This window comes from Palaemon carinicauda, chromosome 13 (assembly GCF_036898095.1).
Source record: "Palaemon carinicauda isolate YSFRI2023 chromosome 13, ASM3689809v2, whole genome shotgun sequence".
Taxonomy (NCBI): domain Eukaryota; kingdom Metazoa; phylum Arthropoda; class Malacostraca; order Decapoda; family Palaemonidae; genus Palaemon; species Palaemon carinicauda.
Window position 1 is genome coordinate 120,091,862 of NC_090737.1, and position 26,015 is coordinate 120,117,876.

The 26,015-nt window shown below is 35.1% G+C and overlaps 2 protein-coding genes across 14 annotated transcripts in view; both read right to left on the reverse strand.

The window, feature by feature from the left end:
* Positions 1-9,742, reverse strand: part of Drp1 (dynamin related protein 1) — a 71,808-nt gene extending 62,066 nt beyond the window's left edge. For 3 of the 6 annotated variants that reach the window (XM_068385752.1, XM_068385750.1, XM_068385748.1), the window contains exons 1-2: positions 9,535-9,741; positions 5,954-6,098 (exon numbers count right to left, since the gene is read on the reverse strand). In XM_068385752.1, coding sequence (XP_068241853.1) covers positions 5,954-6,098; positions 9,535-9,636 — 247 coding nt within the window. In that variant the 5' untranslated portion in view covers positions 9,637-9,741. Of the gene's footprint in view, positions 1-5,953; positions 6,099-9,534 lie in introns of all 6 variants that reach the window. The other 3 variants (XM_068385749.1, XM_068385747.1, XM_068385751.1) reach the window with 2 other exon arrangements.
* A 4,946-nt stretch (positions 9,743-14,688) lies between these two features.
* Positions 14,689-26,015, reverse strand: part of Tango5 (Transport and Golgi organization 5) — a 58,330-nt gene continuing 47,003 nt past the window's right edge. For all 8 annotated transcript variants that reach the window (XM_068385759.1, XM_068385758.1, XM_068385753.1 and 5 more), the window contains exons 5-8: positions 23,428-23,534; positions 23,017-23,216; positions 21,457-21,741; positions 14,689-17,563 (exon numbers count right to left, since the gene is read on the reverse strand). In XM_068385759.1, coding sequence (XP_068241860.1) covers positions 17,414-17,563; positions 21,457-21,741; positions 23,017-23,216; positions 23,428-23,534 — 742 coding nt within the window. In that variant the 3' untranslated portion in view covers positions 14,689-17,413. The remainder of the gene's footprint in view (positions 17,564-21,456; positions 21,742-23,016; positions 23,217-23,427; positions 23,535-26,015) is intronic.

A 26,015-nucleotide genomic window follows, 5' to 3' on the forward strand; every position in this document is an offset into this window, starting at 1 on the left:
TTTACAAGCAGAGTCCACACTCACTGGTGCATTAGTAGCGGACCAGAACGCAACGTCATGTAACTGCTTGACAGTCTGTGAACTGTCAACAACTGAACTGTCAACCACAACAGGTGCGTGAGGATGCACAGCGTCCACTCGAGACTGCTTTGACTGCCTAGACTGAGCAGTCAAAACAACTCTAGAATGCGGAGGTTGACGCACAGCGTCAAAACAAGTCGACTCCGATTGTTAGTGAACGTCTTGAACGTCAACAGGAGCATCGGCAAGTGGCCTAACGTCGAAATGCGGCTGAAAAACCACACGAGACCGCATCGAGTGTGGTTCTAAACAACCTGACTGACGTGACTAAGCTACGCCAACGTCAACAGTAAGCACAAAGGAACGTTAGGTTGGCTGAAAGCCAGGATATCGATGAGATAAACGGCTAGACTCAACGGACTAATCGGTAGAATAGTCTTCCATAAGGGAGGCAAGCATATACTGCATGTCTTGCCATACAACCCATTAAGGATCAACGGAAATGGTTGTGGTAAGAGACGAGGGTAACGTCTGTGACCGCAACACTTTGCCTACAAAAAAACTCTCGGAGTCTGTGTTACGCTTTTGTTAGGCGGCGAGCAATTATCCGATGACTGCATAGGGTCAGAGCTGTCCTAATGGTTGTAACCAGGACGCTGGACCTGTCCTGAAAGGACTGACTTTCGCTTAAGGGCTTCGAAACCTTGTGACAGGTTTCTTATGCGAAAAGCCTTCGGATGACGAGGAGAAACAACGTCTCTCTCGTCTTATGGTAGGGGAGATCTTGGTAAGATACACCCGATACCATAGAGGGAAAAACGTCTGTTCGTTGGTCAAGGCCTCTCGAACCCATAAGTCGTTTGACATTACTTCTCCCCTGGGCTTGGGAGCATGTAAGAGGTCCCGGACTAGGTGAACGACAGGCACGAACAGACGAACCCTCGGACGCAACACTGTAACACTTTGCGCCTCGGACGCAACACTGTAACACTTTGCACATATCACTTTATCACTTCGATTTTCTGTTTTGCACTTATTTCTACCTGAAACACGCAATTCTACCCTTCATTAAAAGTTAGTAATTGCGAAATCAGTCGTATAATGCAAGCTCATTAATACCAGCAAAAAAACAGAAAACATGTTTTAAGATAAAAAAAAAAATCAGTGGCTGGGAAAGAGACTAAACACTAGTTCATATAACTACGTTTTCAATCTCTCACCGCACATAGCCTGGGGACGAGAATAAAAACCTAAAAACGTTTTATCCTTCCTCCCCGTACAGCGACTAGGGACGCGAGTAACACGAGAACAACGTTACCCGCTTGAACGGAACGTTTTCTCTCCTCTCTCTCCCTCTGTCTCTATCTCTCTCTTTCTCTCTTGATTTCGCACCTAAGAGAAGAGCCCAATTATATTTCGTCAAAAAAACATGTTATTTGACTAAAGGAAAAAACTGAAAGGTTTTTCAAATAAAAAGTTCCTTTAAATTAGAATTTAAAACATTTAAGCTAAGAAAGAATGAACAAAACCTCAGAATCGATTTACTCTTACTGCAAAGTGAAACCGTGATACACTCTCTCTCTATCGTAACGATAGAGCGCATGTTGAACGTCCTGAACGTCAACAACTGCGTAGCATAAAAAAACTAAACGTTAGTTCATCTTTGAAAACAGTACGAAGACTATCAAAGAAATTCTTTCATAAAATATTACATTTAAAAAGTTTTAAATCCTTAGCTCTTTAAAAGCTAATTACGATATAAAGGGCTCAACGTTGATTAACTTCGGTTTCCAAGTTAGAACCGCCTACTCTCAGGAAAGGTCTATATAAACAAAACATTAAAATTTATTTTTATATGTTTATAATAAATGGAAAGTTAATCGAAGAGGCCTAATAAAGGCGGAGAGATATAAAATATATAGAGGAAAATCTATAACGTGATAAGATATTTACTAAAAGCCTAAACACACTTCCGTCTAAGGGAAGGGTCGGCCATTTAAAAGTGAAAGAAAGTCCATACTCTCTTTGTCACCATAATTAAATCTATCCAAAACGAGTTCAAGATTTAAGATGAAGATAAAACACCTGCATAGCGAAAGCTCAAAACTAGAATAAAGTACTTCACCAATTAGTTGTGAAAAAACTCCAGTTTAGCAACAGCGAGTAAGAGCGTCTTGTCGATAGCTCGACAGAGAGAAAATTGAGTTCTTTGTTTACATTGAGTACTGGGTATCTGGACGACAGATGGCGCTGTTAGGCACACCCGCAACCTGTGTAGCGATCGCTGGCGAATTTTACCTTAGAGTTGTCTGTCGAGCAACAGAGTTGCAGCTATTATAATCACCGGCTAAGTTAAATATTGAAAAATAGGAAATTGTAAAATATTTCATACAGTACATGACTACTATACTTTTAAATGAACATGTAAATGCCATAAATTTCCTTATATAAGATGAGTTTAAAATTTTTGACAAATTTCAATTTATTTCATATCTGTAGCTTAAGACTACTGCTAAATTATACATCCATCTATATATAAGGCTAAGTTTTAGTTAGGTAACGATGATATTAAAATTTGGTTTCCCTTATTGTATCCTTAAAATTCAAAATAAACTAAAAGCCAATTCTATATCAATTTCCCTATATTTGATGACCAAAAAAGGAAATCATAGTTTTGTTTACGTTTCGTCGCCAATCATAATGAACGAACGCATTTAGAGTACATATACAATTGCTAGTTAATGATACAGGATTCAGTACACTGTATGAAAACTGTAGTAGTCTACAGTATAACATATTTGTGTTTATGCAATATTCATTATAAGATGTTTTCATTAAGTTTGGAAATTATGTAATTTTTTAAACTTAGTCAAAACATCTTATAATACTGTAAATACTAGAGGAATACCAGTATGTTATAGACTACTGTACTAGTTTTCATACAGTTAACTAAAAGCTATTAGCATCATTGGATTCAAATGGGATGCGTAAATAGGATGAAACGTAAACAAAACAACTGTTTCCCTTTGGGTGTTTGATATAGAATCTGCTTTATTTTCTTGAATTTGAACTTCTAAAAATGCAGCAAATAAAACAAAATTGGTAAAAGCATCGCCTTTACATAAATTAAAAACATGATTTGTTAACTATATGTGCTTATATCTTCTATAGCAGTAGCTTTAAATCAGCAAACAGTTTACATTTTCTCAAGTGGACTTGCACAGGAAAAGTTAATTGGTATAGAACTATTCCCCATATAAGATATCTATTATGAAGATGCGTCAATATTGAATTAGGCAAAATTGGTTTTACTGTACTGTATTACCTTTCTGTAATATCTGTGTACTGTGTACTTCTTACAGTGATCCTTGCAACGCCACCTGGACAATATCTCTGGTTACCTGGATTTGATCAGTTATACCCCGAATCTATTATTAACGTGTACATTATTGCGAGATTCTACTGTATGTGCCAGTTTGTTTTAACAGTGAAATACAACTTAGTGAACTTGGTTCCGTTTTGAACGATAGTTTAACAGCAGCATTTTACATAATGTGTAGCCAGCTCTTAAAACTATTAATAATCATATAACCAATGGTAATGGCATTTAGTGCTCATTGACTGGGTAAAATTTAATGACCCAAGATTTTACAGGACCATAACGACGTCCTCATTTCCACAAAAATTTCTGCTAGGACAGTATTACAAAATTCACTTCCTGCAGCATTCAAAAATACCAAACTTTATTTAACCATTGCAGGAGGATAAAAATCACAAACCTAAAACCTTTAATGAAAGCTTGCCTTGTGCAAGCCTTTCTCACTGTCTCAATGAGCCAGACCAAGTTCCAAATCAAACTTGCCTTGTTACCAATCATCATGGAACAGATGGATTTCGTTACGGATGGGAGCCAAATCCAAAATGGGGACTGCCTCAAGTCCTAGTTAAATAAAATTTCAATAGGGTACATTGCTATACAAATGAAACTTGGTCTGATTAACCAAGGCCAATAGAAAAGCCTTCAAGAAATTTGTACATTCTTAGTGCATTTTAAGGAAGGATGCGAAAATAAACTTTGAAAAAGGAATAATTCAGGAGAATGGATTTAATAAATATGTAGTAACACACCACTAATGACATTTGAAAACTAAATAGAGGGGTGATACAACCAATATCAACTCTGCAAATGGTCCTTCTCAATGAAAAATAATAAAAATGGGGTACTGTAACTGTAAATACGCATTCTATAAATACTCTCAAAACGTAAAAATTTCATTGAAAAGTAACAGTTACAACATTCAATATGAAGTTAGTTCACATGAATCAGTAAGAAGGAAGCTTCACACATCAAATATATTCCAGCTTCAGAAAAGAGCTAGGAGAGAGTAGTCCCTTGATAAATAAAATTCTAAGCCTCAGTAAACAGATTACTGAACTTTAAATCACAATTTTGCAAACAATATTTTTTAAAGTATTACTGGTCATAATAGTCTTATTCAAAATTAATTATTTTGGGCCAGCCATGAGTGATCTATTCAACTTTTACTGTTAATCTTATATCTCTTATATCCAATTTCCATACATCTGATATAGATGGAGTAATAAAGTTACCCATCCCCTCCTTTCTATAAGAATTTAATATATAAAATAAAACAAATCACAAGAAGCCCCTCTTCTCTTAATTATAAATGGGCTAGATCTATGGATAACTCATATTCCATGGATGCCCATAGCATTATTACTACTGTATGTTCCTAAATGGCAAAATATAAGCATTGATGTATTAGTATTAGGTGGCGTAGTCAAGCAAAGATCACATTTTCAAGGTTTTGTTTGGCTTGCTCACAGTATCTTTCTCTCAAGGTCAAGTTAAAAAATTGAAATATTAGGCAGAGGTAATGAAAGGGAAGTTGTGAACGGCAATGCTCCTGGGACTAATAGGAAGATGCAAATAACATTTAGAATCACCTAATATACCACAAGGCACAAAAAATAATGCACACTTCAAGGAATTAATAGCAAAAAAATTTGAAAAACCTGTATTAGTAACATATTTAAAATTTTGAAAAGCCTACAACTTCGACTCAAACCTTTTTCACTTGATCAATGACCTACCTCCACCTTGTATAAACCTTTATACAAATAACGTTCCCAAAACTAAAATCTTCATAAAGGCACCTCAACTTAAAAGCCAACTAACATTCGGCACACCAATTAATTCAGCACAGTATTAATCAAGTAACATTAGTAGGGAATACAAGCAAAAAACCTGGTACCTTCAGGACGAGGAACCCTAAGCCTCTTATGGAATCCCCTATTCTTGCGAGGAGGGGCCCGAGGGCCCGATAGGGCCTCTCGAAAGACGTGCCACAGCGAGTCACCTGATGGCCTTATCTTGTCAGTACAAGTCCATCAGTTTATTCAAAATTTAGTATTCACTCAAATATAAATTTCACAATATTCCAAGAAAAATGACAACATTTCCAAGTACAGTACTGTACAGTAAACATTAAATTGCTGAAGAAACACACTGTCATTCTACTGACAAAACTTTTAGGATATCTGCTAAACAACAATCCTACCTTATCCCTCCAACTAGATCTCTTCTTTGCTATATCATCTTGCAGGATACCTTAGACAGAACCCAGGATAGGCATTCAGTAACCAACACACAAAAAGAAATACTAGAGATCTTTTTTTTTTTAATTTTAAGCCACAGCGTATACAAGCTCTAAGCTGAAGTTGGAACTCAGACTTTTACCGTAATACACACTTCAAAATACATAAAATGCAACAGTTTGTACAGATAAAAATGCTATTTTTGAAAAGATACAGTATGCCAATTGTGCTCTTATTAAAGGTCTGAGCAACAAGAACAGAAAATTAAAAAAAATGTATTAGCTTAATGTGATAAAAGATCTGGGATACTAACCTGTTTCTGCAGACCTATATTGATTATCATCACGTGATGTATACACTAACTGTAATACCAACGGCCTCCTTGTAACAATTCCAATACCACGTGGCAGGAAAGACCTTCCCACCAGACTTTCCAAAACACTGCTTTTGCCAGAGCTCTGAAAAAGGAAGGACACATTATTACCCAGATAACTTTATTATAAACTTGACAGTTAAATAGAATTTGAGTGTTTATAATATATTTCAAAGTTACTAAGCTTTTATGTTAAAGACAACCCTTGCTATCTAAACGAAACTTACACTATTTGTAAGTTTACACAAGAATTAATAGCAGCCATTTCCAATTTTGTATTCTTTCTAGTTATACTAACCAGAGTTCATTCAATTATGAGCATTGCCTTCACACAGCTGATATGGTCATTGAACCACTAACAAGGTACAGTAATTAAGTAATGAAGAAGAGTGGGTAAGGGGATCCACTCACCCACCTGCCCACCTGAGGTAAGCCACTTTTGACCTTTAGCCTCATGCCAGAAGGGCAGTTGAGAGGGGAATATTATTTAAAAAACAGTTCTTATGTCAGCCCAAGCCATTTTTCCATGTAATTAGCAGACTTCCTCATTGGGAGGAAGTAGCCTCTATGAGCTCGAATGGAAGAAAAGTTTTCCTTGTATGTATCAAAGTTCCTAGTCCTGAGGGGAGCAGAGGAAGTGACTCAAATAACCTCCCTATCAGCTAAGATTAGGGATGAAAAGTGTTAGGGCCTGAGTTGCTACCACTAACATCATAAAAATAGATTAGTCATATATCAACTATGTACAAAAACTTTCAACATCTAAATACCCAATGATTCAGCTGACCAATTAAAATAATTTCACAATGTCTTCAAAGCTGGAATAACACTTTTAGTTTACTGTGTAGTATTGTGCCTTATGGTGGCAAATGCATAACTAAACAGTTAATGGAAACATTAAACTGGATCACACAAAAATTGTTGCCTTAAACAGAGAAGATCGTGTCCAAAAAGTCAATCAAGCCACTAAAATAAGTTCATGGCTTTGGGTAAACACTCTTTCATCTACTCTCTTGTACCAAATGATGAAGGAGCTGCTTCTTACAGACTTACTTGCCGCAGAACTGAAGCTTCATCCTACAGCTAACCAGCATCTGATGACTGATCCAGAACATAATGGTTACAGTTGCTGCACACACAAGGAAGGGGAAGAAGTAGATGCACCAATCATTCTACTTTTGCCCTAACAAACTTGTTTGGAACTAAAAGACCCACAGAAATGGACCAAGGATTTGTGGTCGACTTCCCAAAGAAAAAGAGGATGGTGACCAAGCATTTCCCGATCCTCCAACCATCACCTAAGAGACCAACAGGTTCTCTTGCGAGGCATTCACATTAAAAGGTCGCACCCAAGATGGGCAGCAATGAGGATAATGCATCCTTTCATTCTTGGACTAAGCCTGGGAGGGGTTGTTAATCACAAATTCTGCCTTTCGGTAGTTTACATAAATATACTTATGACGACAAATATTTTACTATATTTGTCTAGTATGTCATCCTACTTATAAACAAACTTTTATTCATGTATTTATTCTTTTCAATTATCACATCTACCAATAAGCATTGACAAGGTCTTTAACTCTTTTGTTACCAATCATATATTTCATACAGAGCAAGGACCTTTAACTTTGTTTGATCTAATATTTTCAACTGTTTAAACTCTTCTTAGTTAACAGGAATTTACACAGGTAGGATACACCCCTAAGTTAGGCCAGGTTCATCTCAATACAAATACGATATCTCTATAGTTATTCCTGTAAGCCAACTTACTATTTACTACAGTTAATGGAGTTTTTACATACATTTTCTGAAGTTCAAAGTGTTATAATGTAAATTGGTTTTGAAACAATATCCATGCATCTAAACAGGTTTTTAAAATGGGCGCTGTACACATTTCTTGAAAGAAATGTTGCTTGTTCATTCCACTCAAAGTCAATAGCAAAATTAAAGCTGAAATTAATAGATTTTGTTCAAAAGTCAGAATTCCTGATTTATAAGTTTATTTTCTCCCTAACATAGAATTCCCCATAAGATATGGTCAAGTGCTGGCCATTTTGGCACGTTTCATTTGGAATCCAAGCAAGCAAATGATAATCTAAATATCAAGTGAAAAAATCTTATCGGTAACGGTGTATTGAATTATTTGTTAACGATGGAGAAGTAGTGGAGACTTACTTTTAATAATGCCTTATTGTCTAATGCTCTTGGGACTTTTCCAATTTATCTCCTACATAATTACTACCCAAACTTCTGTGTAAAAAGAAATGGTTGAGGAAACTTCAATCAAATAATGTACATTAATTTATATTCATCTCAACAACCCATTATTGAACAACTCATAAATGAAATCAGTGAAATACAATGTACTGTACTAAATCAATGGAGCACTATGTACTGTATTTACCGATACTAGGTGGGAATAACATACTGTACTTTATTTACTTAATAGTGATATTGCTTCAAAGGACATTAGCCCTCTGAGAATGAACCTACTGGCAAAAAAAAATGTGCCACTCAAACAGAAGGACCGAAGGCCCCTTTTTGGGACATTTTCCTTTAATTCGTCTTGGCACAAACTATTATGGAAATGAATTGATTGCTAATAAAAATTTCCTTTCGAATGATCCAGAACTTTATATCTTTTACAAAATTTACACACACATAAGAGAAAAGAACTGGTAATAAACTCGACGTAAAATATGACAAGTGTCGAAGAGAATAGAAATATTCGAATATCTGGAGGTAGGATACATCCAATGATGCTCACATAGTTCAGAAAAGGGTGGGAGGGGCTTCGACAGTAGGCATAAAATAACGGGATTGAAACCCGATTTATTAATACGCTAATGGCGACCAATTTGCAAATCTACAACCGTATCAATGTCTTTGAAGCTTGAGTTAGGAGGAAGGCCATAATGTTATTACCATTCCCTGGCAAAATATATTTCGGAGAGTTCTGTTAACTGATTGTACTTGACTTTGTTGAGATTAGAGAACGATTTACCATCATTACAAACATATTTTCAGTTAGTGCAAGTGTCAAAACATGAATAATAACCTTTGAAAAGCAATATTTCGCCACGGTTACCAAAAACTGTGCAAGGATATATATTTATATCTTAAAAGAGTTTGCAAAATGTCATAGTTTGGGTGAGGTTAAGCTGTATGACAATCGGGCATCTGTAGGCCTAAAATATAAACCTTTATACTATAACAAATATATACTAGTCTCTTATGTATTATCAGAATTTATACCAGAATCGAAGCCTAGCCTACACTTCAAAACAGCCTAACTTAACATTAACGTACCTTTCGATAGGATAGGCCTAACAACCTATCCCATAAATCTTAGCCGTTCAAGATTAATAAACTACGGTAGAAGCAGTTATGAAAATGACATTACCACAAATTAAAGAGATAATTAAGCACATTCCATGGGCCTAACCTCAAATAGGCCTAAAAGGCCACAACAGCAAAATGACAACACAAATACTTGGGAAGAGATCCTCCCTTAGACCAACCTGGGCCCCGACGACGACAATTTGTGGTAATTGGATAGCATCAGCCCCCACGGTGTTAAAAACATCTTGCAACTTGTTAATTACGGGAATGAGAGCCTCCATGTAGCCTTGTACGGTTCAACGTTATACGACGGACAAAATTGCTTGTTGTTATCGTTCTCCCTTCTTCAGGAGATCTGCGCGAACCGATCAGGTGTAGTCAGGGTTGCCAGGTTTTCTAAATGAGAAAAGGCCAACTTCTAATCAACAGAGGCTTTAAAAGGCCAACCCATTAATAGAAAAAGGTCAAAAATATAGTATTTAAGGCCCGGCTTTTTTTTCATATTACTAAAGGAAAACCTATTTAAATATAATAGGTCATATTTGAGTTTTTTTGGCCTGAAAAAAGGCCAAACTGGCAACCCTGGTGTAGTCGGCGCGAGCTGATCTGCGCGTTCGTTAGCGAACGAAATTTAAGTAAATGTCAAGATCGTTAAATAATTTCCATTTATAAATTATATTAAATAATTATTGAGAGTTTTAATTTAGCATACCTTACAACGTAGGTTTAATTAAGGGAAATTACTAGAAAGTAACTTTTCGAACGATTATGATTTTTCGTGTAGAAACAGATCCTTAACTATGATGAAATTATGATACGTCACTCGCCCGCCAAATTTCATTAGTGCAAATACGATTTGTACAAGAGCTGATGATCTTATAAGAGAAAAAGAAAAACTGGCTTCAAAAGGGTGTATAACGTCAATTCAAACATAATGCTGATAAATTGCCTGTTATTTTTAAGACAGAAGCGTTAATTTTAATTTTCTTCATTAGAAAAAAAAAAACCTGAAGGGTGGGGATTGAGTATGCATTCAATTTAATTTCACAAAATTTACGTATTAAGCACGACTTAATTCTTAAATACTAAATATAAAGCAATTCCATCATATATCCAAAATACCGTACTATTTGATGTGCTTAGCATTTTTCCATCAGTTTCTTGACACCACATACCTCCACACATTTTTCATTTGTAATAGGATTTTCTCATTCACCCGCTATGAATCTTGACATATAGGTAACAGTAACCACGTCTCATCAAAATCTTTACCTTTTGATTATTTGTGTCAGTGCATATGTATGTTCCAGTTGTTAAAGTCTCCGATATATCTACTATTGGGATATTTTTATTCATCATTAGTCGGCTGTTAATTTTATTCATTTCTCTCATTTACCTCCTGTTTCACGGCTAAGCATCTATTGTTTTACCTTCCAAAGATTGTTCCATTTAATACAGCAGTGTTCTCAGTTCCTCTATTTTCTCACCATCCGTTCTTATTATACATTTCACATGTCTAAAATCTTTTTCAAGAAGATTTTGTAATCCTGGGCACATCTGCCAATATCTGCAACTTGTCAATGTTTATACGTTTATTACTTTTGCCATGTTATATTTTGATAGGCCTGTATTTATCTATTTATGTTTGTGAATAGCATAACTCAAAAACTATTTGACCAAATCTCTTGAAATTTGGTGGGACGATTGGCCGTGATCCAAGGAAAATTTGGTTGGATTTTTGGAGTAATGGGATGAAAGGTCAAGGCATTGGAAAAGGGAAAAAATCTTTTTGCTATACGTGGTCAATTTTTATTTGATTTGCATGCAACTAGTACCAAAATGTGCATAATTCAACTGCTTGTGTTGTGATATACATGATCACGTTCAAGGTCACGAAAATGTCAAAAACGTCTTTATTCTATAATGTAATTGAATCTAATGAAATTTGGTGGGATGATTGGACATGATCCAAGGACAATTTGATTAGATTTTGGGAGGGATTGGGTCAAAGTTAAGGTAACAAACGTGAATAAAATTTCTTTCTGCATGAAATTATGGCTAAAATGTACTTAATTCAATTGCCTATATTATGATATAAAACATGATCAAGGTTAATGTCACCAAAAGTAAAAAATGTCTATTTATTGTATCGTGCCAAACTGTGCATAGCGCAATTGCCTATCTAGAGATATCCAACATGATATAGCGACAGCATTACCCTTGTAAGTGGTTGGGGTTCAAAGGTCAGCAGGGTCAATTAACTTAAAAAAGTGTAGGTTTCTTCATTATTATCGGATTTGTTTGCATAACCATGGTAACAACGTGGTGTTTGAGAAGCCATGCCCTCTACCACGCGCACATTCTAGTTTTTCAACACTAGACAAGACGATTATACTTGTCCCTATGTTCGAAAAGTATCTAATAACATCCATGAAAAGTTATCAAAACTCTCTGAAGATGATACCCATTTCTCTAGGTCATTATGGTAGTGCTGTAGTGGTTATCCACTGCAAGTAAGAATTTCTTTTTCTCCTGGGATGTGACATCATCATTGTTAAGGCAACTCTTCACACTGAAAGGAATAAACTATACATCCATTGTTTCCTTTATAACTACAATGAGTTGTTTCAAGTAGCCAAGTACTTCAGAAATGCTGTTTTCTCTTTTTTTTTTTTATCTTTAAAATCCTGCTGATAAAAACACACTCAAGACTGTAAACAAAATCACATGAATTTCAGTCAGCGGATCATTAGAAGCAAAGAAAGATTTAGTTCTTCAAATAATTGGGATTTTCTCTGCTCTCATCAGAGAAAAAAGGACTTTTAGAGAGTATGAGAAGTGAGGTATACTGGAAAAAAAAAACTTGCAGAAATCATTCACCTTCTCAGTTTTAGCAGTATAAATATTGAAGTATGACAAACAACTTTACAATATTTACTTCAACATCAACAGAAAGAACATCAGCCATGGTATAAGCAGCAATGTCCAGAATATGGACTGGAGTCACTGGACATTCAATACCTTTCAATTCATTCAGGCTTTTCTGGAATTTTGAAAAGACATTATTTGTGCAAACATCCACCAAAATGAGCATGGGTCTTATATCCACCTAAAGCTATACGTTCCTTCATGTCCAGTCCTAACTCATGAGATTGTCTCTCTAGAATCTTGCTATTATTGCCAAGGTCTCATTTGGAAGGGAATTTACAAGCAATAATCTATCAGTAAGCCATTATTCCATGAAAAATACTGTACAATAAATGAAAATATCTCAGAGATATCTATTTTTTAACAATCTAACCAATAATAGGTAGAGAGAAATTATTTTCTATTTTTGTGGAACAGTTTGTTCTAGTACTTGAAAAATTTGCTTGCAGTTTTAGAATCAGGAAATACTGTTGCTAGTACAGGTACTAAATGTCTACAGTCGTTTAAACTAATGATTGATGATGAACAGTATGGAAGGTCATGGTTACTCCTGTGACTAATATTCTATTTTCTTAAGTGTGTTTTACTTGATCAAGAAGTTTGCTATTTTATGATCTTTTGAAGAGGGGGAAATATATTGTATGAGCTTTGTTGTGTCTCTACATCATTCTTCCTGCCAAGTTCAATACTGAAAGTGAAATTGAGCCTATACAAACCACAGTTTGCTTTAAAACAGCTCCTGCCTTGTTTGGTAATTGTCAATTTTCTTGAATATTCATCTGAAAATTTACATTTACATCAAGATATCTTGGGATGGATGGATTTCCTTATAAGTTAAAAAAGTAGACTGTGGCAAATAGTTACAAATGACAGGATGATTCAATGAAAATGACCAGCTGTTAGAAAATTGGTAGCTGTCACTGTTTGTAACCAATTAGGTTGCAAACCCCATTGATATCTTTGTGTAAACTACAGCAAAATTAGTTTATTAAGTTTGGTTATCTAAATTCTATTTTCCTATATAAAAATAAATTTTGATTAGGAACTAAAAACAGGACAATAAGGGCGCCACAGAAGGTTAAATGCGGTGCAGGAGAAAATGATCAGATTCAGAAAATTTCCTGGATAAGACAGGATGGCTGGCAACCCTACCCCCAAACACCTTCATAGTAACTACCACATGGACACTCCTGATCAATTTTTCTTTCAAGAGGCTTTTTGCTTTGTTTTTGCAATCTTTTCCCTTTCCTTCCACCTTTTGATCTTTTCATCCATATTCTCTTCAGATTCTTCTGTTTACACTAATCTAGTTCATATACATACAGTAGCTGTCAATTAACAGGTCTTCTACAATGCTGGGTTTATATACAGTACATGGCTAGTATAGTTTGGAATCGATAGCCCCTTGCATACTAGATGGAGTCACGCCATAGCTCACAAGTTTAAGTTATTTGCTGGAGAGGTTACTGTTCAGGTTGGGAAACATGGTGAGGGGTTGGCTTTGGCCAGCTGATATTTCGTTGAGCAGCTCTTCAAATGATGATAAAAGTGAAACCAGACACCTTTAACTACTTTATTGTAAACTCCACAAGTTCTCCATATTTCTTTAGTAATGAATTTCTGAATAAACTTCATGTTTTTGAATCGTGAAGATAGCTAGTTGACCTCCACTAAAGCGAAACATTTGCTTCTTTACATGACATACTGTGGTTTGAAAATGAAATCCTTAAAACTATTGAACCTCAAAATACTTCCTTGGTTACTAGGGGACTTCAGTAAAGATTGGAGAACCTTGCAATCTTTTTCTTAATTAGAGGACTATGAATGCTTCCATTCCCTACTACTCTATATAATGTACATTATACTATCCAGAAACCCACCAACAAAGCTAATAAAATGTATTTTGTAAAATACAGACACAGCAAAATGGATTGAAAAAATTATACAAAAAACAAAGAACATTACCCGAAAACCACTTGTTTTATCGTACACAAAAATCATAGGGAATGTTCTTGATAATTTTCAGTACTGTATATAAAAACCAAACCTTATAGTTATGAAGTATTGTACCAAGTTTAGAGAACAAAGTTCATGCGAGATAAACTGGTCATTCAGTATCACATAAATCCTCTGAACACAAAAGCTCTGTTACAGTATACAATTTTTCTCAAAAACACTTTTGAAAGAGAATGTCATCAAGCACAGTGTAAACATTCATCTCATTGAATGTTGTACTGGTAATCATGAGGAAAGACTTATGACTCGTGAAGTCATTCCCTTTTCAAGAGCTAACCAATCTCGAGCATCTGGTGGCGAATCTTGCGTGAGTGGGGCTACTACAGAAGAGCTAGATGGATTAGAGTAAAGCATAATGTTATCAAGGATGACTCTTGAATGAAAACAACTTGACTTTCTAGAATTTATTTACTATATATACAGACTACTCTTTTTGTATAAATCTGTTATTCAATTTAGAAAATGAATATGAAGCTTGTATCATCTTCAATAAATTATAACTTACAAAAGAAAAATTCATTACTAATCAGTGCACGTGCTGAAAAAATACATAACTTTATGTATACAGTACTAAAAACAGTTCATCTACACATGTACACAATATACACAATTAACCACTGACCCCACTTAAATTTCCATTACTGACTTTCATTATTTATTCTAAGGTGAGCTTGAGCACAAGATGCATAATCTTCAACTCTTGTATTGTTGCAATATTGTAAGAGCAACTGGGTTCTTCATGTACTGTTTAGGTCAATGCTGCAGTTTCTGCAGTGCAATAACCCCACATACCTATCAACTCTCACTGAGCCTATGTTATGATCCCACATAGAAGTTTATGGAGGTAAATATGGGATATTTGCACTAATAGGCATCACACCATCTGGGAAGTTTAGGTGAAACTAATAGTGATTTAACAAAGTGATACAAAAAAGGAAAGAGATCCAAGCCACACAACATTCAAGTCACAGCGATGCCAGTAGATGTCCCCGTCATAACCACAAGCACCAACGCACTTTTCTTATGCAATACATAAATCTATACTCTTTAAATCTTGCATGAGGCACATGCATACTCAAGACATTACCAATACAGTACAACAACGACATAGCAAGTAACCAATCTGGGTTAACACTTTAATCCTCAGGTTAACAAACACAGTACAAGACAGGAATAAAAAAATACACAGTAAGCACTCTCCAGATTCATTGGATTTCATGGCTTAATTCTCTTCACTTTTCTTGTACTTCAGCCACAAGTTCATGAGATCCATTCATGGAATACACTCCCTAAATCACATTTGTTCCAATACAAAATAATTGATAGAAATAGGCACATGTGACAATACAGTATTTAAATATACGACTGATATATCTATATGAACCAATAGTCAAACGTAAAACCTTAGCACCCTTTTCACTTAGTATTGGGTGATAAGTACGTGTCAATTTGCCCATTGTAATTTTGTATACTGGACAGCAGGCCTTCCTTTTACTGTATTTTCAATTCATAACCTATAGCTGCTGTTAATCGTGAATTTGAGAACAATACTATAAAAATGTAAAAACCATCATCAAAGATGTTCACTTTTACACAACCACTTTCATATGTGACATACTACTCTGGGGTACGATGGCAAAATATTCTGTTAAACTCTTCAACACCAGTTTCAAATGGATACCACTATTTGGTGGACAGCTGATAAGACTATGCAATGACTGGCAGGCTGATACACAAAAGTTTTAAGAAAAGAAACAAACTTAGTCAAACCAGTTTTGTAAGAAGTAAATTATCCTGTGATCATTAAATGGTCAACAAACTGGTCATGCTTTTACAGATAATCAGCATTATGGACAAGGTGGTACGAGATAAACACACTAACAAAAAGTTAGTAGCAAATTTGAATACTTATCAGATACCCCCGAGTATAACAAATATTTGTACAAAAGAGTCTTTTACAGTACAACACAATACTTGATGTAGTGGACCATAAAAAATATTGCATGGCCATGCTCTCATTGAGTGAATACAATAAGCTGTAAGACCAAGAGGGAGGCCAGTCATGCAGTACAGCAAAATTCATCTAATTGTCTAAAGTTCATGCAGTTATTTTCCTGTTAATAATAAGGGAATGGTCACTAAATATAGTTTCCTGTTAAACCACTCAATCAGTTCTACAATTTGAATCTGATTTTCCCATTAAGATACAAAAACTTTTAACTCCTCTCTCTGAACGAAAATTTCAAACTTTCTAAACTGCAATAAATTTCTAATGGTATATTCAGTTTTCAATATTTTTGTATATTTGCAGTCTGTGAGAAATTTTAAGCCATTATCAAAGCAGAGTAACTTCTTGCTTTTAAGCAATAGTGTTTCAACTGCTTTTGTGATATAGTTCTCCATTTTCACATACAGTATCTTACTTCAGCAAGGAGAACGCCCTCATGGCCCCAAGAAACACTTAAAAAAAGAACATCAGTGAATTGGGGGTTAACAACCTGAGTGTTTTCAGCAAATAACACATACAGTAGTCCAGTGACACTTATACACTATCAACTTCCAATACTGCACTGCAGCATTCATTCCTATTTTGCATCAAGTGAAATTTAAGACAAAACAAATACTGGAATTTGAAAACCCTTGCAAAAAACTGTTTTGTGAATAGCTCACTACAGTAACAAAATACTACAGTACTTGGAGAATAGTAGAGCAGCATTTCAGAAGAAAGCAGAGAAATAGGATAATTGTATAACAAAGGTCTTTTCAACAGTTCAACAAAGCTAAACTGACTTAACTAATAAATTCAACAAATTTATATTAAAGATTAAACAACTGTAGAGTTCAAAATAAAAAAGAAAATATATTAATGCAGAAGAACTGACATTTGAGCTCCATCATCCTCTGTGATTCCAGGTTGCTCAAAAATTAGCTTATCGGCATATTAAAACTATCCTATACTAACCTAACTAGCATCCAATCATCTACCCTATCCTAACAGACTCAAATTCAAGATGATGACACTGAAATGCCTCTTCTGCCTGAGACATCTAGAGAAAGTGGTATTTGGCAATTCATCTTGGATCACAATTGATTAACAACAGGTTGTACACCCAATCAATCCTGTGCCAGCTTCTTCTCTCGTGAAGTCTTGTGTATTCTCTTGTGGTAACTCTGGGCAAATGAATTGACAATGCTCAGAATAAAGTAGAATATCATAAGAAGAATCAATTTCTCAAATATCCAGGCAAGAATGTTCTTTTCATCCTGTAAAAGAAAATTAATATAATTAATACCAGTATAACAAAAATATGCCTCATAGACACAATACTACCCTTTTCTGCCTGTATATGTATTAACTTGAGTGTAGAACTGATGGATGAAAGTAATGAGAAGGTGGTTGGCATAAAGGTGAAAAGTTCCCATGTGGGGGGGGGACCCATTTTGCCTGGCTGATGATCTTAACTTTTTAATTTTGTTGTGAGCTATGCGGCACTCTTAATACAAAGGAATGAAATTGGAGTAAATAAAAGAGATGTTGGTTTCTGTTCATACAAGTAATTTGGAGAGACCACCGATCTGCATATCGATGTCTTCCTAGGGTTTGCCAAAGGTTCTACTGTTGAATAAGAATCAATAATTGGTGTGAGAATGAGCTGAAGTTGCTGGACAGCCAGGTCAGGTGGGATAAAACTCAAAAGAATCACAAGAATAGCCCTTATTACTATTATCACTAGCTAAGCCATAACTCTAGTTGGAAAAGGAGGATGCTATAAGCCTAAGGGCTCCAACAAGGAAAAATAGCCCAGTGATGAAAGGAAATAAATAAACTACAGGAGATATAATGAACAATTAAAATAACATATTTCAAGAAGAGTAACAAAATTGAAATAGATCTTTAAGGAAGAGAACACTGCCGTCAGAGGCCTACGGGTCTGCTGTAAAGCACATCCATTAAGATCCCTTTTTCTTTTTTTTGTGGGGCAGATTTGCACAGAGTCACAGGGGTGCCCTTTTAGCTTGGAATACTGTAGTTTTGTAACAGCTGACTGATTTAGTATTTTTGTCCAAATAGCATCATTCTTTTCAAATAATTACCAAGTAATGTAAATTGAAACTTATTTACCAACCTAAATTTCTCCTCAGATATATGTTTTGTCAATAAATAATGTTAACGAATATAGAAATTATAAAGTATTGAAATAGTAAGTCTAAATAACAACATCCGTCGAAGTTGACGACAGGAGCTTGTTTTCGGATGTACGCTACATAATTTTATAACTTTTCACATACAGTACAGTATTTCCCATATTTTAACACACACTGGGATAAATCACACTAAGAAAAACATGTTATTATAAACTTTCTTTTAATACCAGAATCTACTAAAAACATGGCATTAATTAAACTTGTCATTGGTGAAAATTGCAGGGAGGTAAAAGGAGCATTCTAATACCCAACACCAAAGTGGGGATAGAAGGGAGCAGGAGGGGTATCACCGTTGTAACTCAGCGTTGAAATAATGAATTTGTTTAATTGTTATTTTCATGCAATTTATGGAACACTACAGTATCCTCAAACAGAAAATATTGCTATCAATAGAATCTAAACTTTACCAAAAAAAAAAATAGCAAACCCTTTTTATACAGACTTTCATCATAGGCCTAAGATGTAAGTCCGTATAGAAAGCAATAGGAGAGAGACATCAGCTAAGGTGTTGGAACAAACACATATGCATGAGTTGTTTCACACATATGTATGAGTGTGTATATGTACAAAACTAATTCATTTAGAATGATGAGTATACGTTAAAAATCTAAACCTTTCCCCCCAAAATGGCAAACCCTTTCAATACGGACTTATATCATAAGCCTATGATGAAAGTCCGTATAGAAAGGGTTTGCTATTTTTTTTGTAAAGGTATAGATCATACTAATGGCGATATTTTCAGTTTGAGGATCCTGTAGTGTTCTATAAAAATAATAATCAAACGAATTCATAATTTCAACGCCTAGTTACAACCGTGATACCCCTCCCACTATTCCCACTTCGGTGTTTGACAGTAGAATGCTTCTTTCACCTCCCCATAACTTTCACCAATAGGAAGTTTTATTAATAGCACTTTCTACCCTCAAAATCTCATTAATGTACAGGAAACAACCTGTAGTCTATCAAGATGTCTATCTGATATTAATGATGACAGCCTATCTGTTCATGGTAAAACTATTATATCCGAGATCTCTAAAATGAGACTTCTCAAAATTCTAAAACACGAGAACCTTTTAAAAAATTCTAAAATGAGAAACTATAAAAAAAAAGTAACATTGTTTCTAATATTACCCTAATCCATTCTGACAACTGTAAGTTTTTAAAAGCAAAATGTTTGATAAGTCAACTCTAGTTATACATGATTAGGGTAATTAGTTTATAAAAATGGCCGCGTAAGCCAAATCATGGAAATGAAACAAATTTTCCCCCTAAGAGTACTGGGTGAATCTGTCTTATACGGACCAAGTACCTAGCTTTTTCCATGTTTTAACTAAATTACAAGTGTTTCATCTGAAATAAATAAGGGTAGTAACTATGTTTTATTATATTAATAACTCTAAGTTTAAAAATTAAATGAACTTCATTATATTGTGAATTGTGGCTAAGAAAAATACAAAAAGTAAAATTATAGTTTGGGCTGGGCTCACCTCAAATTATAACATGAACCTTTAGCTTTCTGAAATTATCTAAAAAATAATCTTTTGGAGGTTAAAGAGCTTTGAGGTCTCTAAGGAGATTCCTATGTAAGACTAGAACAGGGAATCCAATCTGACTCTAAACCCCTTTACTAAATATTCATGCCACAAACAAAGGTATAAAGAAAGTTGGACGCTATTACCTATTACCTCAGAACTCGAGAGGGCCAAAATGAAAAAAGATTGCAGGATTAGCAAGTAGGAAGAAACTACAATTATGCAAAACTTTAAGAAGTTAGCCAGTGTTCTCTGTCTTCTCTGGAATTTGAATCACATTGTGATTTACTGGTTCAAAATGAAATAATGAAAACCAATTCTGAATCCTGGGACGAAGTAAAGAAGTCTCACAGAGGCCCCAGCAATAAGAAAACTTAAAAATAGGAAGTAATAGATCGTATCATTGTCTAGTCAGTTGCCACCAAACGGCAGATGGCGTGGTTACCAGGGTGGGAGGCATTTTGCAAGGGGAGAGAAAAATATTTTTATATTGTAGACATCGACGAAGTTTTGAGTAGAAGCAATTTGAACATCTGGGGAGGTTCATAAAAATAATCAGTAAAACTTAAATGTTCAAATACTGTTAATGAAATAAAATGGCAGTGTTTTCTAATGGTCGATTGTGGTATGACAGAGTTGAAGTTGATACTTTTAAGCGACTACTAATAATGAGAGTATTCTAAAACTAGTCTAAAATGATACCTCTTGACAAGAAGTAAAAAATTACTTAGTTAATGGAAGTGTTTAAAGAAATAAACAATACTTCAGCAATATTATACAACAGAAAAAGAATTCAGCAATCAAGTTAGTGGGAGGATTAAGTCATGCCTGTCTTTTATAATTACAATATTGTACTTCAAATAGTTTAAAGGTAATTACCGTTAGGTAGTAAGGGTCAGCTGTAATACATAATACAGTACTTCAACTATTAAATTCATTGGATAGTAGGTGATGCCATGTGTATACGGACCTTCATATCCATAAACTTTAGAGGTATTCTCTAGTAACCTTGTCTTCTTAAAATTAGTAAATAAATAAAATACTTTATCCGAGTTTTGAAGTATTTCATGCAAGAAAATAATGAGCTTCTATAGTCCATTTCTTTTAACTATGCATATTTGCACCGACTCGCGGCGGTGCCCTTTTAGCTCGGAAAAGTTTCTGGATCGCTGATTGGTTAGAATTATCTTGTCCAACCTATCAGCGATCCGGAAACTTTTCCGAGCTAAAAGGGCACCGCTGCGAGTCGGTGCAAATATGCATCGCTAAAAGAAATGGACTATAGGTAATAGCAGCAATCCATTTTACATCTGTCGGTCATCTCGTGATGATGGATAAGATTATAAGAAATAAAGGGGCAAGCATAGGAAAACAGTCACAGAGATAAATAAAATATAAGTCTATCTAAGTGCAACCTACCTGAGTTGTTGCTCCAATGCCAGGTTTTCTGTGGAATTTCTGTTTTTGTTTTTCCAAAAAGGTCTTGAATGGTTGTTCTAATTTGGATCCAATCACTGGTACAAAAGCTAACAGCCCAACAGCCCTGGCCAGCAGTGACTCATTGAAGGCAATTATAACAAACATCTTTTGTATATGCATTTTGATGACAGCCTTGCCAATGAGGGTGGCACCAAAGAAAGTCCAGAATGGAACAAGAAAATGCCCACAAGTAATACCCGCCAGATCAAAGAGAGGGTTGGGTATCTGGAAAAAAAAAATACTTTACTCAATTTATGCATAATTGTGAGGACATTCAAAATAAATTCTAACAATGGTAAAGGATTTACTGATAAAATACAGTAGTATTTATACGACAATTATTCCATGATATCCACAATTGTATTTTCTTTTTCAGCTTACGGTGTTCCATTTTCTTTACCTGCTACAGATTCAGATTTAAACATGACATATGCCTTCAGAAAATAAAAATACAAGAAACTAAATTCAAGCTTTATCAAATTTCTAAGGAACCCTAGGGAAGAGGGGTACATACAACCGAAATTAATTATTTCCACACATCTGACTGAAGGCCATTCCAAATGGTGACTCTGCGACATTTCTCAGGCATAAGAATATTCAACCCTAACCACCTTACAATTCTGACTTGATCAACTCATGCTAGCTGTCAATTTTTATCAAAGTTTTAACCTATGTGCTTGTGAATTACAGCAACTAAGTGAATTCACTAATAAAACAAGCTCCTAGAATTTCAAAGTTTGATGTGATAACCCAGATATTACAGTAAAGTGGCTTTCCCAGATCAATGAATCCTGCTTCTATTCTCAGAACATCCACCCATAAATTTATTCAGAAAGAACTTGTGAAAATTGGGGCAAGGTAAAGTTAAAGAGGTTGGGCCACTAGGTGGGAAGATACCAATGGAACAAATAAAAAGCAGATGGTACAAAGCAATGCAGCTGAAATACATCAAATACCTTTAGTACCATCTACAGTGTGCCACGAGGTGGTGGTGAATCCCTATGGGGAAGTATTCCTAGAGGAACTTTTTTATCAAAGGTAAGTCCTCTAGATAAGAACCCTCATCTTGAGAACTATCAAAGATAAGAGCCTGTATTTACAATATATTAAAAATACAAAGAGCAAAATAAAAAGCATATCAATTAGGTTTTTTTAAAAGCATTCTATTTGTGGAAATGGCTGCAGCTGACTGAAATCAATGAAGGGTAGATTATGAAATCGTGAGCTGGATGCCTAAGCTAACTACGATGGACTTGGGGACTTTTAACTCAAGAACCCACTTTTGGGACAAGTCTTCTTATCTAGGGGACTTGCTATTACTATTCAGACAGATAATAAAGAGAAGTTCTCCTAATACTCTGCTTATGATTCTTTAAATAACTAGGAAAACCATTAAAACTATATTAAGCATTACGATAAGTCTTAAAAATACGTTGATAACCACTCAAAATGTGCAATAGCTATATTCTGGAAAAGCAACCATATAATGATGACACTTACTGAAGCACAAGCCAAAATGCCAAAAAATCCAACTCGTTCTACAAGTTTTTCGACTGAGAGTTTGGCACGGTCAATGAAAGACATGTCTTCTGGACGTTCTTTTAATCGTTGTAATTCTTCAAACTCGGCCATTTCCTCGTCGTCAGCATCATATCCTGAAAGGCGAGCCCCTCTTGCCATAAAATAAGGAGGCAACTCTCCTGCAAAAAAGGAAAGAGAAAAAATAAAAATATGTCACTGCTTCTAACATTACTACAAACACGTATTCTTATTCAAATAAAATATTGAACTTACAATAGAACATTTTATAATTCCCAATACAGTATTCCTGTCAAGATTTAAAATTTATGGAATTACCACAACAGGATCTTATGCCTAAATGTTACTAATAAAGAATTGATTATGACTTACCAAGAGCAGTACCAGCACCCCACATAAAGGCCTCTAGACGTACTTTAGACATAATCGTTAATATGGACATGTCCTTCAGTGGCATTTCTTCATCAGGGCATATTATACTGAAACGAAAGTAAAATTTTACAACAAAAACAAAAAATTTAAAGCAATTTGCAATTATTACTAAAAGTGAGTAAAAGAAATAATGTAAAATTTGGCGGAATTACCCAACAATGGATCAGGATGGTAATTCAACGATTAGAGTAACAGCAAGGTTTCTAAAACATAACCCTTATTCTTATTAGAACAGATTTAGTCAAGAATTAACCTAACAATTGAGGAATAGACTTTAAACTCCTCCATGGTAACAGTTCTTCAACATATCAACTCTCATTAGTTACCTCAGAGATGGGAAGCATATCCAGAAAACATCACTCAAGGTGCTAAAAGGCAAGCACTTTTAGTGAAACTTAAGGCTTTGTATTTAGAGAACGTAATTATTTTGAAATAACAACTGTTCCTCTTAAATGCAAACCTCTTACTTTATACTGATTATGATTTACTTGGAATATAACACGCAACATTTCAATACTCGTCCAATTGCGATTACATTGATTAAAAAAAAAAACAGTATGGTAAATTCAGGAACTCTTAGGTACTCTGCTGAAGATGTCATAGGAGACATTTTGCGAGATTAATCTTAAAATAACCAAATATGCTCTCCTGAGCAACTACTGTATACCAAATACGCAATGAATAATTGGCGGAGCTGAAAGTGAAAGTATTGTGCTGGTACAACTACCACGTGATATCTCTGCAAAGAGATAATGACAAAAGTGACCAGGAAGTAAATCTACCTTGGTATGGGGAACATCTGATGCATGAACAGGGACGATAATGACTTGATCTTATAGTCACTGAGCTTTACTAGTGGGCAGTTTCTCTATCAGAATGAGCATCTGGTCATCTGTTCCAGAACTTTGCATTTTTATAGTCTTTCATCGAGTAAGTTCCTGAATGCAAGAGGAAGTAACTTCTTCTCTCATTAAAATAGAGAAAAGGTTGTCAAGTGCTCAAGCTATCATCAGTAAGTTAAGCCCTGGTCATTAAAAAGGATCAAAGAACATGTTTATCTTGATGTTCTCATTTTGAGCTTAAAACATGCAAGAATTTGCCCACAACAAAAGGTGGCAATGTATGGAGTTAGCATTAAAGACTGCTGGGGTATAACACAACTGGCATTAAAGAGGTGGAATTTCTCCTGGGTGTTGGGTCTCACTGTGTTGCAGTCTAGAAGATAAAAAATAGAAATTAACAAAAAATCATTACAATGAATACTGGATACAGAAGAGCAAGTGATATTTCGTTAGTCAAAATTAAAAGATGGATTTATGCTTGCTGGGCAATGGTTCAGCAGTGTATCATAGAACTCATTGTTTCCAATACACATTCAGCAAAGGGAGATGATATTCTCCCTATAACGATGAAGCCCTAGGGAGGTTATTAGTCCAATAGAGTATCTTATAGATCACTAACATACAATATACCTCAAACAAAACCCTTACTCATGTGTAAACCACTATGATAATGATCATTCGCTTCAGAAGGCAAAATTATAGTACAGTATGTAGCAATATATTTTCTTCCACTAACAAACCTAAGATCTGGGACATTGCATATCTTAAATTCTGATTGAAAAACCATTAGATCCAGCTTTTATCTAATGTCTCTCCAGCTTTTGACTGGTTTCTTGTTTATGAGCGACCTATGTACATGTGTCAGGATACTTGTGAGTAGAATATTTTTCTGGTGTTACATACGGGTAACACCAACTGCATTACATCTTACATAACCAAGACAGGTAATGACAACTGTGACATTATATGTCAGGAAAAAACCTTCCTGAGAAAGTTGTGAATTAATGGGAAAATACTTCAATTCCTTTGTTACCAATCTACTTGTCTAACATCAAATAGTTGTAGGAACTATGACAAAGTTTTGTACACCATAGGAACACATCAAAGGTAAAAATTCTTGCAATAATAAAATATGTTATTTTCATTAGTAAAATAAATTTTTGAATATACTTACCCGATGATCATGTAGCTGTCAACTCTGTTGCCCGACAGAAATCTAGGGTCGGGATACGCCAGCGATCGCTATACAGGTGGGGGTGTACACAACAGCGCCATCTGTGAGTAGGTACTCAAGTACTTCTTGTCAACAAGAACTCAATTTTCTCCTCGGTCCACTGGTTCTCTATGGGGAGGAAGGGCGGGTCCTTAAATTCATGATCATCGGGTAAGTATATTCAAAAATTTATTTTACTAATGAAAATAACATTTTTCAATATTAAACTTACCCGATGATCATGTAGCTGATTCACACCCAGGGTGGTGGGTGGAGACCAGCATACATGTTAACAAAGAAGCTAAGTATCCCGAATCTTATTTTAGCCGTTATTCAAAATAACAAACATAAAATAAATAAGTACCTGGTAAGGAAGTCGACTTGAACCATTACTCTGCCTTTTTAAGTACGTCTTCCTTACTGAGCCTAGCGATCCTCTTAGGATGCTGAGCGACTCCTAGGTGCTGAAGTAT